Genomic DNA, 16641 nt, shown 5'->3' on the forward strand with positions numbered 1-16641 from the left:
ATACGTAAGCAAGTAAAGCTTATTTGACAACACATCTGTAAATATGGAAGGCTGAGCCCAGAGAATATTTACAGATAAGTGTTTTGCCAAATAAGCTTTACATACTTACGTATCACATTTGCAGTTTCTTCAGTAATAAGTCAAAAGATATTTTTCTAATCAATCTTACGAAAGTGCAATGATTAAGAGCTTAAGATTCAGACGTGCAAGCAGCGGAGCTTTGCCCTATAGTTTGGTCCGAGAATAACACCTTCTGAGCACTGTTTCACACAGCTGAGCTAAGCGTGTTATATATTTTGCCAGTCCTACTCTTTTCTTTTTTGACGTAATGTTTCATATTTAGGATTGAGTTACTTGGTATACCAGGTTTTTTTCCCTATTTGTTGTGGGTACCGTATATACTCGACATACCCAGGTCACTCCAATTTTGACCATTTGTAGTCCAAAATTACCCTCGACTTATAGTTGAGTATATACTGTAATTTTACGACATTTCTCTTTGTTCCTTCTAAAGTTCTGACCTCAACTCTACATTATGCATCTTTTTATGTTGCCCTGTTTTAGCTATTGATTTGGATTGTTACTTGATTTGTTTGATCAGTCCTAGGTTTGTATAATCCTGTTCTATGATAAAAAGTGCTATAAAACCTCAATAAAAAGTGTGGGAGCGTGTGGCACAGTGGTTCAAGCTACAGCCTCAGTCTTTGAGGTTGCGGGTTCAAACCCACACTGTTCCTTATGACCCAAGGCAAGTCACTTAATCCCTTCATTGCCCCAGGTACATTAGATTGTGAGCCCGCTGGGACAGACAGAGAAAAATACTTGAGTACTTGAATAAATTCATGTAAACTGCTCTGAGTTCCCTAGGGATAACAATATAGAAAATTGAATGAATAAATAAAAAGATCCAGAAAATGAAAAAGAAGTATAAGGAAAGAAATGGGAGAGCAGGGAAAGGAAGGGGGGGAGGGTGCAACAGGAGAAGAGGGTGATTTGCAGGTTATTTCATGCATCCTGTCTAGGAAATAATGAGCAAGCCAGTTGCTCAATAAATGAAATATTACACTCAAGCAGGCTCAACCAATAAATACCACTTACCTCTTCTACTGATATAGGCAAGATGACACGACTGCAAGAAAAAGAAGAGAAGGAAATAAGAAGCATCAGGGGCTCCAGCACGCTGGAGTTTTAATTTGAGACAATTCCATCTCCCCCACCACCTAAATATGTATCTCAAACTGTGTGCCTCCTGAGATTTCAGGTGTGCCATAGCATACTGGGGAGGAGGCGAGGTGCCAGCACCAGCTGACTATCTACAGGACTATCCTTCTCTCTTGCCCTTTTTCCGTCTGGCACCCCCCACTGGAGGGCCTTCACCTTCACATACACGCGGACATCGACATGATGATGTCACACATGCGCGTGATGTCATCACAGCGATATCCGTGTACTTCCAGGTGCCTCGAGACACAGCCACTATGCTGCGGCTTGAGAAAGTTTGCGGGACACTGCTCTAGAGCAATTCATAAAAATCGCATCCTTATATTCAAGGTACTGTTCCTCCCTTTCTCATAACCCTCAACTTCCAAATTTCTTTTCAAAATTCCTAATGATACAGTACATTGGAATAAAAATGGAAATTCACTAGCATTTTTACTGAATACGTTGTTTATGTCAGCTGAGACAACTGAATCAGATTGCAAATTGAACAGTGACAAATGTCCTTCCCTACTCTTCCTTCAGAAAAGTGAGTTATTTGCATGCAGTGGATTGGATTCTGGATTTACCGTAGTTACTGCTTTCTCTAAAGCTCGTACTCAAGGCGAGTTACAAATTCAGGCTCTTATCCAAAAAAGCTTAGAGTTTAAAACAATGGAGGGTGAAGTGATACCCATCACTGTAAAAGTAGGTTTTTAACCCATTTCTAGCCCCCTGCTATCATTACTTAACCACTCCCCTACTTCATAAGAACATAAGAATAGACTTACTGGGTCAGACCAATGGTCCATCTAGCCCAATAGCTCATCCTCACAGTGGCCAATCCAGGTCACTAGTACCTGGCAAAACCCCAAAAAGTAGCAACATTCCATGATATCGACCCCAATAGCCCGTCTTCATGGTGGCCAATCCAGGTAACTAGGTACCTAGCAAAAACCCAAACAGAACAGCTAGCTGTCTTTACCTTCCTCCACTTTGTCCTATGACTGCAGCTCCTGCTACTAAAACAACTTAATTCTGCCTAGTTTCTTATCATCTGCTTCAGTTATACATACTGTATATGCTCTTGTCATAAGCATTCTACAGTATATCACAATAAAAAAGCATTTGTAAATTAAATATAGAAGCATTTAGATAGAAAGTACTGCCCTATAGGTATAGCTCCAGGATAACAGTGAAGCTACAACTGTCTGGAAACATAAGATTCTGCAACTCTGGCTAAGTAATACAACCTCACAAAGCCACTTCCACAGTACTAGAAGTATCTCTTCTTTCAGATGAACCTTCTTTGCTGCTAAATAAACATTCAGCTAGGGATATTTGCTCTTTACAGTGTACTGACCAGACAGAGAATTTCAAAGCTGAATGAAAAAGAGACAGATGCAGCTACAATAAAATGTTCCGTGTAGGGCTGATTTACTAATTTGTGTTACTATATTAACAATATTAACACATGTTATTAGTAAAAAGGCCCCACTTACAATAAAGAATGGGAATGTGCAGTACACAGGTTAGTAAATCTAATTCATCCTGTTGTGAAAACCCTTGCATTTATGACTTACAATCACTAAGCTATCCTAAAGCTCTACCTAAGACTACAGTTATCACGATTCATGTTCCTGACTTACATCCTGCTCACCTTCTTCCACCACTGAAACACAGATCACTCACACTCTATCTCCATTTTTAAAAATCCATTGCTCAAGAAAAGAATTCAGTGATCATAAACGTAATACCATAAAATTCAGCATTTTAGAAGAAAGAATAAAAATTATCCAAATGAAAAATAACTTTTTAACACCTAGCTGACCATAAAAATATTTAAGTGATAGATACCAGATAACAGGATCAGACCAGTGGTATATAAAACCCTGGCCACTGAGAGATGCTGCAACCAGTTTTAACTGCAGGGAAAGCCATCCCATTCCTGAGATCTTGTTTTCTTTTAAGGACATATTGAGGTCAATATGCAGCAGAGCAGATGCTACATAGAGACAGCTGGAGAGATGGTTTTAAGCATATTTTCAGTTACCCTATCTGAACTTAACTGCATATAACATTTTAAATATCAGCCTTACACACTTTGCCCTAGAAATGCAATAACAAAATACTTAACATACATATTTTGAAAATTGAGCTTTAAAGATTACAAATACTGTAATTCATTAGTATTCTTTCATATAGACTCTAAAATACTGGACACTTCCCACTCACTCGGAAGTACCATTAACATGACACACTAAACAAGATCCAGACACCCCCCGTTTTGCATCATCCCATTACACCTTTATTTTATCTCCAGACTATGAGATTCCAGATGACTTGTATTCACTACCCTTAGAATCTTTGCCCTGACTTACTAACCCATACACTTTATAAGTGCCTCAGTGTTTTAGGTTCATCAGACAACTCTTATTTTCTATACTTAAAAAAGTCTCTAGAAGTTAAATACATTACTAAAAATAAGTACATATCTTCTATGATGCTCCATCAGTTTCTATCACTGCCTATACTCTGGACTTCCATCTTTTTCTCACAGAGAAACACAGGCCAAGATTGTTAAGACCATACAATTCATTTATCATACCTATTTTCTCTTCCTATTATTTATCAGTGCCAAATCACTGATTTTGCCTTTACAGGTCTCCCTCTAAATTTGCAGGGTTCGGTACTCACAACTTAAATTATTTGTGGTTTTCATCTTATTGACTCCACCCCCCCCCCCATTCCCTCCCAGATGACATCATCCTGGAGTACTGAGAGAAAAGTTCAGTGCTTTTTTCAGTGACAGAGAAGTGTGTGTTTACTTCAGCATGGTCAGGCAAATGGAAGAGTCAGAGAAGTGTGTGAATGTTTTGCTGGGGTGAAGAAAGAAAAGTTCAGCACTTTGCTTCAGTGTGGCCGAGCAAGCGCATGTATGAAGGGGAGGTTTTATTCGCAAATTAACGGTATGCGCGAGAGCTATACCCCCTAACCCTGCAAACATGAAAGTGAAAAGCTGTGTGTGATTTTTGGGAATTTGCAGGCTGTCTTTGCCCCTAACCTCCGCAAATATGGAGGAAGAAGTGTACTTTTCCACAGGGACAATGTCTCCAAATAGGTTTCTCTTGCACATACTGTACTATAATAGCATGCCAGTATGCCTGGAACAGGCTTCCTGAATCAATACGTCGTGCTCCGTCCCTGGCAGTGTTCAAATCCAAGCTAAAGGCCCACTTTTTTGAAACTGCTTTCAACTCTTAACTCCCTGCTGTCAGATACCTATACCCACCAAAATCTCCCCAACCCTGATATGTCCTGCCTAAATTAGATTGTAAGCTCTTCTGAGCAGGGACTGTCTATTGTGTGTTAGAATGTACAGCGCAGCGTACGCCATTCAGCGCTATACAAATAATAAATAATAGTAGCATTGAACCTCATTTCTAACTTACAATGAGGATCATCTGTGCTTATCTCCAGCTCTTTCAAATTCTAGCCTGTTTTCCCTCTACTGAGAGTATGTTTCACACATCCACTACCTTTTCTGTGAAGAAATACCTTCTTTACTAGTAGACATTCACAAAACAGGTGCGACAGCCCCAGCCCTCTACCCCACCCAATGACACTAATCCATGCAGGATGGAAGCAGCAGCATTAGAAACACAGCAAACATGAAAGAAGACATCTGAAGATAATCCTCTTTGAATGTATTTATTAGTGGATTTATTATTTAAATTAGTCTTTTTTGTTCAGTTATTGTTATGTTATTATGTGGTTTTATTGTTATAGATTTTTAAAATAAATACATAAAGAAGGCAATGATATCAGTAGCATGGGGAGGAGAGTACTTGCACTTGCTGTGACTGTTTTATAGGTGTCTGCTAGTAAGGAAACATGTCTTTATGCTCTAAAACTAAAACTCTCAGATCACTTTTTCCTGAACCTCCAGGTGTTATGAGTCGCCTTTGGGTGCTACACATTCTACTGAGCAGATGGAGGCCTAAAGACAAGAGGAGTAAAGAAATAACTAAAAGACAGCAACAGCTAAGGAGGCCATGGTGGTGCCAATGCTTGCTGGCTCTGATGACACATATGGCTGATTATGCCTCCTCTTGTCCTATATGAGCTAATACAACAGCCAAGACTGATTACATCTTTTCCTGCTCAGGTCCAAATTAAGCCATATCTGTCAAGCTCCCCTTTCCAGTCCCAAATCTTTGGAGCCTAGACACATACCTAAGTTTGCTATGCTTCATTCTTGTCAACTCTTGCTACAGTCACCAAAAACCAGTACAGAGATACATCACCTCCTTGTCCCTGCTACACCGCAGCTTCCATCCATTACTGGCCACTGCCATATCACACTGTTTTGCTACCTTGAGTTATCAGATAAAAGATAATTCCTTGTCTTCATCTAGGCCCAATCTGCTTTCCCCCTTCTCACCTTCCTTCTTTCCCAACCTGTCTTCTCTTGCTCCCGTCATCTGTTTTTGGCAGAGCCCCTCTCCCCCTCTCAGGGTTTACCTCGGGAAGCCCATCTCCAACTAGGACCGTTTCCCATAGGGTTCCCGCTCCCGCCCGTCCTCCCATCAGCTTCCCCTCGCATCCCAACCCGGTACTCACTACTCTTTGATGAGCACCATAGCAGCGCCGCTCCGCGCCGCCGCCGCCGCCGCCGCCGGGACTGAAGGTTACCGAGCAGCCTGCACTTCCTCGTACGCACCGCACGTGGGCGGGGCGTTGCCGCGGTTACCATTACGTCACGCGCTACCACCGCCTCGCCTACTTCTTGCGGCAGTTTCCACGCAAGGGGCGGGGCATTTACCGGATGGAATGTGCATTGCTGTGGTTAGCTCTGTTGGGGGGCGTGAGGTGGGATTTTTTTCAGGGACGGTAGAGCTATAAGTTTTGGTTGTCGTACGGGAGCTACCACCTGGTTGGGCCGAATTCTTCCTTGAACTCATAAGCTGAAACAGCCGCTCGCTATTGCTGGCATCTGTTGGAAGGAAAGCTGCTACTAACCAAATACTTTGGCAATTAGAAATTGTTTCCAGCCTCCTCTTTGACAAATTTGGGAGTTTCTAAGGCCAGAGGCAGGGGGTCCCTCACCTCCAAAAACCTCTTCCTTGAGTTTGATTTTTTTTTTTTTTTTTTTTTAGTTTAGGGTAGTTCTCCGAGTTTAGTGCAAAAACACGGCCATTTTGGATTTTCCCAATTTTCTTTAAAAGCTGTGTCTCAAATCTCCTCAGTTATGGTTAAAATCAATAGGGATGGACTCCTCTCACTATTCTACTATATCATGCCAGGTTTGCACTGGATGGTCGGCGAAGGAATGTCTGTACCGTGTATCACGGGGGACGTGTGAGGGAGGAGCAGGAGTCATGTACTCAGCTTACTCTGAGACCTCTAGAGCCAGGGAACTACTGGGGATTAGGGAAAAAATCCTTCTCGGAGTCTAGTCTAAACAGTTAAGTCACGAAAAGCAGGTGCGTGGACACTGGAGACCAAGAGGAATCAGTCTCAGTCCCCACAAGAGTCCTACAGGGGTCCTTGGCACTAGAGAATGACATGGTGACTGTTACCTGTGGCTAGCCCACCTGAATGGGAGAAACAACTGGTTCCCATGGGTGGAGATGGGGACAAATTTTTTACCCGTATCATTCTCTACTTGGGACCTCCTGTACGGGGTTTTACTCCAGACTTTGTTAATTTATTATGAAAAATGTACTGCCTATGGGTGCGCCGGAGCTGGAACAAGAGGAGATTCCCCTTCAGAGTGCTCCCACATGACAAGGGGGGCCTGCCTCTGGGTCAGCAGGACCACCTGGGAAGAATGGAGTTCAGACTCCATGCTCTTATTATTCCAGGGTGAGGGTTCGCTCCTACAGGATTTGGTTCCCTTACAGGGACCAGAAGTCAAGAAATATTTATTTATTTAGATTTATATCCCGTCCTCCCAGTAGCTCAGAACGGTCTACAAGTGGTAGCCTTTGATCAGGGGAAGGACCCATCAGTACATTGTATTTTCAAGTCAACAACTATGCTGCACATTATTACAGACTCTCTGCAGGAGTTGAAACTGGAACAGCAGCTGTCAACCTCACAGATCGAGTTTTATCACTCTACCAGATCTCTTTGTGAATTCTCCAGCAGGGAGACCAGAAAAAGCGACTGGGATCTGAGCAACAGTTCAAAGACTCTTGGAAATTTGAGCCATAGAGCCTGTTCCTGAAAAAGAATCAGGCTCAGGCAGATACTCCTTATATACTTCTTAGTGCTCAAGAAAGATTCAGAAGACTGGAGGCCAATTCTAAACCTGAAGTCTGTAAATGTAGTATTAAGAGTCCCACAGTTCAGACTGGAGCCCATTTGTTTGGTCATTGTGATAGTGACTTTGGGGGAATTTTTAGCCTCTCTGGATTTGACAGAGGCTTATCTTCACATTCCCATATTCCGAAACCACTGGAAATATTTGAGATTCCATGTCCTGGAGAGACATTTACAGTTTGCCGCCTTACCCTTTGGGCTGGCAACAGCACTGCATACCTTCACCAAGGTGATGGTGGTGATTGCAGCACATTTCCGCAAGGAAGGGGATCCAGGTGCACTCTTATTTGGACAACTGGCTGATCAGGGAGAGCAGGCAGTGAAGCAAGTGGTAGGACTCCTGCAGGACAATGTACAGCGCTGCTTATGCTATAGAAATAAATTGTTATTGGTTGGATAGTCAACTTCAAGAAAAGTCATTTGGAACCAATCCAATGCCTAGAATACCTAATAGTCTGCTTCAACACAGTGCAAGGCCATGTCTTTTTTCCTGAGCCATGCAAACAGAAGCTCATGAAGCAGATTACAGACCTCTTGGTGAGGTCGAATTCCATGGCTTGCCATTACCTCCAAGTACTGGGGTCAATGGCAGCAGATATAGAAGTGGTCCCATGAAAGAAGGCTCAATTGCATACCCTCTAGGATTCTCTACTGTCTTGCTGGTCTCTGCAAAGGGATTCTCTTCAGCAAACACTTCCTGGATGGCGGAAGCATGGCATAGTTTGTGCTGGTGGTTCCAGATGGACTCATTGTTTAAGGCAGGGGTGCCCACACTTTTTGGGCTTGCGAGCTACTTTTAAAATGAACAAGTCAAAATGATCTACCAACAATAAAATTTTAAAAACCTACAAAGCACACTGAAAGGCAGAGAAAATGTTAATTATTCATATTCTGGATTTTTTTTCAAAGAGGTCAAGGCAGATGATTTTATGCAATGTCACCTCATTGACAACCATACAAAAATAGACAAATATACCCCCTCCCTTTTTACTAAACCACGATAGCAGTTTTTAGTGCAGGGAGCTGTGCTGAATGCCCCGCGCTGCTCTCAACACTCATAGGCTCCCTGCACTAAAAACCGCTATTGTGGTTTAATAAAAGGGAGCCTTAGTGCAAAATATAGACAGCAAATATAAATTCTCAAAACAGACACATTTTGATCACTAAATTGAAAATAAAATCATTTTTCCTACCTTTGTTGTCTGGTGATTTCATGAGTCTCTGGTTGCACTTTCTTCTTCTGACTGTGCATCCAATATTTCTTCCCTTCTTTCAGCCTCCTGTATGCTTCCACTCCTCCAGACCTCATTCTCTTCCCCAACTTTTCTTTCTCCCTGCCCCCTTCTTTCTTTCTGTCTCCCTTTCTCTCTCTCCATACCCCATTTCTTTCTGTCTCCCTGTTCCCCCTTTCTGTTTCACTTCTTTCTTTGTCTCCATGCCTGTCCCCTTTCTTTCTTTCTCCCTGCCCTCTCCCAAATCACTAGGTTTGCCATCGCCATCGGGGAACAGGCCCCAAGCCCCCACCACCGCAAGCTCTCCCTGCAGAAGTATCGCGCTGACCAATGTTAGTTTTGATGTAGAGGAAGTTCCAGGCCAGCCAGGTAGTGATTGGCTGGCCCAGAACTTCCTCTCCGACGTCAGAATTGACATCTGGGAGAGGAATGCTGGTCAGTCCAACACTTCTGCAGGGAGAGCTTGGGGCAGCAGTGGGGGTGCATCGGGGAGAGGAAGGCTGATCGGCCCGGTAGATCGGGACGGCAACACGTCTATCACGGAGCCCGGAATGGGCTCCGCGATCGACTCGCGTTGCCTTCCCAATCTACCAGTCAATGGCGATCGACGTATTGGGCACCCCTGATAGCAGAAATCCATGCAGAACATACACCCTGAATGATGAAAACTTAACCAGAACTGTAGCAGAACGGGACTTGGGAGTAATCATCCGGGAAGATATGAAAGCTGCGAATCAGGTGGAGAAAGCAACAGCAAAAACTAGACAAATGCTGGGCTGCATCAGAAGGAGCTTTATCAGTCGTAAGCCTGAAGTTCTACTGCCGTTGTACAGATCAATGGTGAGACCTCACCTGGAGTACTGTGTTCAGTTTTGGAGGCCACATTATCAAAAGGATGTGAAGAGAATGGAGTCGATTCAGCGAATGGCCACTAGGATTATCTCAGGACTAAAAAATCTCCCATATGAAGAACTTTTGAGCAGGCTGCGCTTATATTCTCTTGAAGAGCGCAGGGAAATAATAGAAACATTCAAATACATCACAGGCCGTATTGATGTGGAGGAAGAAATCTTTTGTCTTACGGGTCCCACGGTGACAAGAGGGCAACCGCTAATACTCAGGGGGGAAGATTTCATGGGGACACCAGAAAGTATTTCTTCCCCGAAAGGGTAATAGATCGATGGAATGGTCTTCCACGTCAGGTAGCCGAGGCCAGTACCACGCTCGACTTCAAGGGACGATGGGACAGACAGGTGGGGTCGCTCCAGAGTAATGCTTAAAAGATGGATTCCCGAAGGAGGGAGGGTTCCTGAATGGGCAGACTTGGGCCGTCGGCCCTTTTCTGCAGTCATATTCTATGTTTCTATGTCATTCACAGAATTGCAAGCCACCCGGGGCTAGTGATTCTAGTGGCTCCGTATTGGCCACCTCAGCCATGATATGTGGATATTGTCCATCTACAAAGGGATAAAAACATAAAACTTCCAGTTCATGTGGATCTTCTCAGTCAGGGACCAGTTCCCATGAAGGATCTGGAATGCTTTGGGCTTATGGTTTGTCTACTCTGCCTAGAACTAAGAAATCTATGACAGTTGTGGTCTACGTGAAAGCCTGGAAGACTTGTGTACCAAAGATAATGTGGAGCCTTTTAAAGTTCCAATTTCAGTGGTCCTGACATTTTGCATGCTGGACTAAAAAAGGGACTAGCAGTGGGATCCCTCAAGGTGTAAGTGGCTGGTCTAGTGCTTTAGAGCCCGAGTGGAAAAAACTGGCTTCATACCCAAACGTGACCAGATTTTTCAAGGGAGTGCTCAGGTTGCGTCAACCTCAACATCAATCTTTCCTATCATGGAACCTTAACATCATTTTGAAGGGCCTCTGCAACAGGCATCACTGATGGATCTCACTGAAAAGACAGTGTTTCTAGTGGTGATCTTCTCAGTGAAAAGGGTCTTGGAGTTACAAGCGCTCTCATGCAGAGAACCATTTCTCAGGATCTCAGAAGCAGGAGTTTCCCTGCACATTGTCCCTTCATGATATGCATAAGTGGCTGAGGGAGGTCAAGTCTGAGATTTCAGCTGTTGCAAGTAAGGGAGGCAATCTGAAAGCTTAAACAGGACTTAACTGAGATGTTGGGGCCCATATTTTGAAATTCAGATGGATAACTGTGAGGAGGTGATGACAGCCACACAGTAGGGCCTAGAAGATGTAAGGGTGGAGCTGCATGAGTTTTTAGACAAGATGGAAGAATTTGAGAATAGGTCCCACAGCAACAGTTTGAGGGTACCGGGACATACCAAGATAAGAACATAAGAATTGCCATACTGGGATAGACTGAAGGTCTATCAAGCCCAGTATTCCGTTTCCAACAATGGCTAACTCAGGTCCCAAGTACCTAGCAATATCTCAAGTAGTAAAACAGATTTTATGCTATTTATCCTAGGAATAAGCAGTGGATTTCCCCAGGCCATCTCAATAATAGCATATGGACTTCTCTTTTAGGAAATTATCCAAACCTTTTTTAAATCCTACTAAACTAACTGATTTCACCATATTCTCCAGCAACAAATTCCAGAGTTTAATTACATGTTGTGTGAAGAAATGTTTTCCCTAGTTTGTTTTAAATGTACTACTTAGTAGCTTCATCATATGTACCCCAGTCCTAGTATTTTTGGAAAGAGTAAATAAACGATTCACATCTTCCCTTTACACGCCCCTCAGTATTTTATAGATGCCAAGGAAGTGATGACTAATCTTGCTCGATTGCTGCTGCAAGATGATAACATTAGATCCAGGTGTTGAGTGGGCACACTGCGCCTTGGGTCTCAGTCAGCGAACAGGCTACAAGATATTGTAGCATGTCTGCAGAGTTTCCAGCTAAAATAACAATTGCTTTGTAGAGCTAGAGAGTTGGGCAAGATCCAGTGGAAAGGACATAGAGTGGAACTTTACCAGGATCTTGCTTCCAGCACCTTGCAAAAGAGAAGATCTTTCTGGGAGGTGACCTATGCTTTAACCTGGGCTAATGTGATGTACCTCTTGACATTTCCTTTTGGGCTCTTAGCTACTTTTAATGGAGTCCATAAAAGTTACCTCATTGACGGATGCTCAGGCATTGTTAAGCAAAGAGGGCTTTGAGTTGCCTGAAGGGACTCAGCAGAGTATTCCCATTTATATAGCAGCATCTAGCAGGATATTGCTGGCAACCGTGGACCAAGGCTCACCTGATATCTGGACTCTGTCATGGAGACTTCTGATGCCATTAGATTGGATAAGCCTATTACGGTACTTTAATTGAAGCACATCAAGCACTTCAGTCGAGGAGACCAGGGAAGTCCCCAGGCCTAGACAGCTTTACTGTGACTTATTTGCGGTGGTTTAGGGATCTTGGAGTGACTGTGTTACCAAAAAAGAGAAAGAAACCCTCACTTTGTGCATCTTACTAGTCCATCTCTCTTTTGGGGTGGATACTAAGATCTTTGCTTGAATTCTGGGGAATCAGCTGATGAGTTGGATTCCCTGTTGGTTTTTCCAGATCAGTCTGGGTTTATTACAGGATGGCTCTGTTGCCATGTCTGGGTGGGCCAGTCCATTACAGGACTGGCCCCTCCTACATCCAAATGGTCTTGTTCTGGACATTTGGAACTTGGGCAAAATTTTGGTTGAAAATGTGGTATAAAGATAGACGTCCTGGCAGTCTGGGCATCCCAATGGCCTGGACGTCCAGATAAAGGATTTTTTTAAAAATTATTTTGAGTAGTTTGCCTTTCAAAAATAGGCATTTTCTTACTGCCGACTTTGGACATCTAGCGCCATATATCCAAATCGGACTTAGACATATGTTCAGAAAATGCCCCTCCACATGAAAAATTCAAATAATTTGTGGATAGGCACCTAAATTGCAGGAAGAGGGTGACAGATGGAAGTAAACAAGTTCTGGATGTTACCCTAATAAAGCATTACAGTAGTGGAGAAAAGAGACATCTTAATTTGCTCATCAACAAAAAAAGGAAGAGGAGACTGGAATAAAAGTTATATAAAATACAAGCAAGAATCCAAAATTTGCTGGAAGGCAGTAAACATAAATGCTGAGAGTAACAAAATTCCTAATCTGGAAGCCCCGATGGTAGTAATGGACTTGAGAATTGTTGAACCATGTCTCTATAATGGCCACAGGGTCCATAAGAACATGCCGCTGCTGGGTCAGACCAGTGGTCCATTGTGCCCAGCAGTCTGCTCCTGCGGTGACCCCCAGGTCAAAGACCAGTGCCCTGAGGCCAGCCCTATCTGCATATGCTCCGGTTCAACAGGAACCCGTCCAACTTTGTCTTAAATCCCTGAAGGGTGTTTTCCCCTATAACAGCCTACGGAAGAGTGTACCAGTTTTCCACCACTCTCTGGGTGAAGAAGAACTTCCTTACTTTTGTAAGGAATCTATCCCCTTTTAACTTTAAAGAGTGCCCTCTCGTTCTTTCTACTTTGGAGAGGGTGAACAACCTGTCTTTATTTACTAAGTCTATTCCTTTCAGTATCTTGAATGTTTCTATCATGTCCCCTCTCAGTCTCCTCTTTTCAAGGGAGAAGAGGCCCAATTTCTCTAATCTCTCACTGTACGGCAACTCCTCCAGCCCCTTTACCATTTTAGTCGCTCTTCTTTGGACCCTTTCTAGTACTGTGTCCTTCATGTACGGCAACTAGTGCTGGATGCAGTATTCTAGGTGAGGGCGTACCATGGCCCAGTACAGCTGTTTGTGATCCCCTTCTTAATCATTCCTAGCATTCTGTTCTCCCTTTTTGCTGCTGCCGCACATTGTGCGGACGGCTTCATTGACTTGTAGACCAGTACTCCTAAGTTTCTTTCCTGGGGGGTCTCTCTAAGTACCACCCCAGACATCCTGTATTTGTGTATAAGATTTTTGTTACTGACATGCATCACTTTACACTTATCCATGTTGAACCTCATTTGCCATGTCGCGGCCCATTTCTTGAGCGTGTTTATGTCACGTTGCAGATGTTTGCAATTCTCCTGCGTCTTCACTACTCTGAATAACTTTGTATCGTCCGCAAATTTAGTCACCTTACTCGTCGTACCAATTTCCAGATCATTTATAAATATGTTGAAGACCACAAGTCCAAGCACCGAACCCTGCGGAACTCCACTGGTGCTTTTCCATATGGTTATAAATCTACTTAGAGAGAATTGAGAAGGCAGAAAATAGGGGAAGAATAGCTCTAACAAACAGATTATTCAAGTAGCTGAAGTGCAGGGGCTGGGGGGAAAAAGTGCTGTGGATTATATTGGAAAGAAGAGATGGTACTTTCATCCCTACAAGTATAGAGGGGCATAATAAAACGAAACGTCTAAGTCTGATTTGGATGTTTGGCACTAGATGCTCAAAACCAGCAGTGAGAAAATGCCCATTCTCAAAAAATACATCTAAAATATATCCCCCCCCCCAAAAAAAAAAAAAAAATAGTCTTTTTGGACATCCAGGCCATTGATTTTCCAGACCGCCAGTCCGTCTATCTTTATACCACATTTTTTACCAAAAATTTGTCTAAGTCTCAAACGCCCAGAACAAGATAATTTGTACATGGGAGGCGCCAGCATTGTGATGGACTGGCCACCCAGACATGGCAACAGAGCAGTGGGGCACCTTACAGGGCATTGCTGTGAACTTCTCAAAAAGGATGCCACATAAACATCTCACCAGAACTTCATTATAGGATCTGGCAATCCCCCCACCCAAAAAAAACACCCCCCAAAACCACTATACCCACCTGTCTACAACCCCAATAGCCCTTATGGGTGCAGATGGCACCTATATGGCAGTACAGTAGGGTTTTGGTGGGCTAACATTTTCCACTAGCCCACCTTAACCAGAACAAATACACTGAAACTGGAATAATGTTGCTAATCTCATATATAATGTTACTAATTCATATATACATCTTCTCACTCTTGCTTTCAAATGTTGACTTAAATTAAATAGGTGGAAAAAAAGCCTCAGACATGGAGCATAGCACCATCTGGTGTCAGAATGTGTTAATTCACAACACTCCCAATCAAATCATTGGCAAAACCACCTTCCTTCCTAAAGTCACTAGAGTTTCTAAAGTTTTCTCTATATCTTATTTTCTTTCCTTTGTTCTAAAACCTTATTTCTATGGAGTATATGAATCTTCATGCAGGCAATGTGTAAAACGTGCAAACTACTATTAATATTATCGTGCATAGAGTTCAGCACTGTTCGTCACTGATATCCTTTTCAGTGTTGGGTGTGAGGGGTCACTGAACACAGGGAGTGTGTGTGGGTCTTCACTTTGTCTATGCAGTGGTTATCTGGTCACTTTGGATACCTTTTGGGCACTTATACCTGTTTTTACATCATCTAAGTCACAACGTATAAGTTCTGTCCAGGAAGTCTCGTAAAACCTTCAGCTCCCATCCCTTCCTAACCACAACTGACCCATTCTGCTTCTATTCCTTTCTCTCCTCTCTTCTACCTTCCAAAGTATTTAGATCAATGCTGTCTTGTTAAAATGTTTATTTTATTTTTATTTTTCCTCTAACTCTACTTTTCACTTCTCTATTACCCTCCAGGTACTTTAGTTAGATTGTGAGCCTTCGGGACAGTAAGGGAATTTTCCAAGTACCTTTCTTATTTCTAATCTTAATGTATATTTTCTGTAAACCGCTTAGAACCTAACGGATGTAGCGGTATATAAGAAATAAATTACATTACATTTGCTCCTTTTAGCTCTGGGCGCACAGCGGCATTCAGAGGCCTAAAAAGTCCCTGGATACATAAAAAAAATTGGTTTATCGGCACTTGGATGACCTGTCTTTTTGGTGGTCCAAGTGCCAACTTGGGTGGATTTTTAGACATGTTTAAGTTTCAATTATGACCCCATAGTCTGCAGACCTCCATCTCAAACAGAAGCACTGGACAGAAATCTGATCAATTATATTATAAAGGTGGAAATGAAGAGAGGTGATAATACTGGGAGACTCAAATCTACCATATGTGGATTGGAGTGTCCCCATCTGCAAATCAAGAGGATAGAAAGATATGGATGCCTTACAAGGGATTTTGCTCAGACCAATGGTGGCAGAACACATCAGGGAAGTAAATGGTTAGCTCCTATACTGGTAGGGGTGTATAACAGTATAGATGAGCGGATAGAACTACCATATTTGTGGTGCTTAACAGCAATTACAGTATTGCCCAAACCTGGCAAGTATCCCTCGGTGGCTCATATCAACCTTTTTTGCTGTTATAGGGAAATACTTTTTAAAACCAATAATGGGAAATATTTTTTCACTCAGAGAATAGTTAAGCTCTGAACACATTGCAAGAGGATGTGGTAAGAGCAGTAGCTGGTTTGAAAAAAAGGTTTGAACAAGGTCCTGGAGGAAATGTGCATAGTCTATTGAGTAATGAGACCTGTTTAAAAGCATATAATGGCCAAAAAGGTACCCAAACTGATCAGATGACCACTGGATGCATGAAGGCTAGAGACAAAACTGAGAGGATGAAGGGAGGGGCTCCAGGAGGGCATTTTACATATGTTCAGTAAGCCAAAAGCTTACTATAGCTAGGGAAGCTTAGTCAGAGGACTTCACCAACAAGTGTGGCTGCATTCCCCTGTTGTCTATAGAGAGCACCTTACAGGTAAGCAACTTTGCTATATTCCACCCTACCCACTACATTTACGGTGGAAAGTGTGAGGCCACCTAAACTCACCCAAAACTTACTGTACTGCCATATAGGTGACATCTGCAACCATAAGGGCTATTGGGGGAGTAGACAGGTGGATATAGTAGGTTATGGGGGAGTTTTTGCAGGCTCACCATACCTATAAGGGGGTTATGGTAAAATGT

At 42.9% G+C, this 16641-nt stretch overlaps 1 protein-coding gene across 1 annotated transcript in view; it reads right to left on the minus strand.

Moving 5' to 3' along the window:
• Nucleotides 1-5947, minus strand: part of PITPNA (phosphatidylinositol transfer protein alpha) — a 56697-nt gene extending 50750 nt beyond the window's left edge. Inside the window, exons 1-2 of the mRNA XM_033922510.1 lie at nucleotides 5821-5947; nucleotides 1099-1129 (exon numbers count right to left, since the gene is read on the minus strand). Of these exons, the coding sequence (XP_033778401.1) occupies nucleotides 1099-1129; nucleotides 5821-5840 (51 nt within the window). The 5' untranslated portion in view covers nucleotides 5841-5947. The remainder of the gene's footprint in view (nucleotides 1-1098; nucleotides 1130-5820) is intronic.
• Nucleotides 5948-16641: the final 10694 nt, after the last annotated feature.

The sequence above is a fragment of the Geotrypetes seraphini genome, chromosome 15, assembly GCF_902459505.1.
Source record: "Geotrypetes seraphini chromosome 15, aGeoSer1.1, whole genome shotgun sequence".
NCBI classification, from domain to species: Eukaryota; Metazoa; Chordata; class Amphibia; order Gymnophiona; family Dermophiidae; genus Geotrypetes; species Geotrypetes seraphini.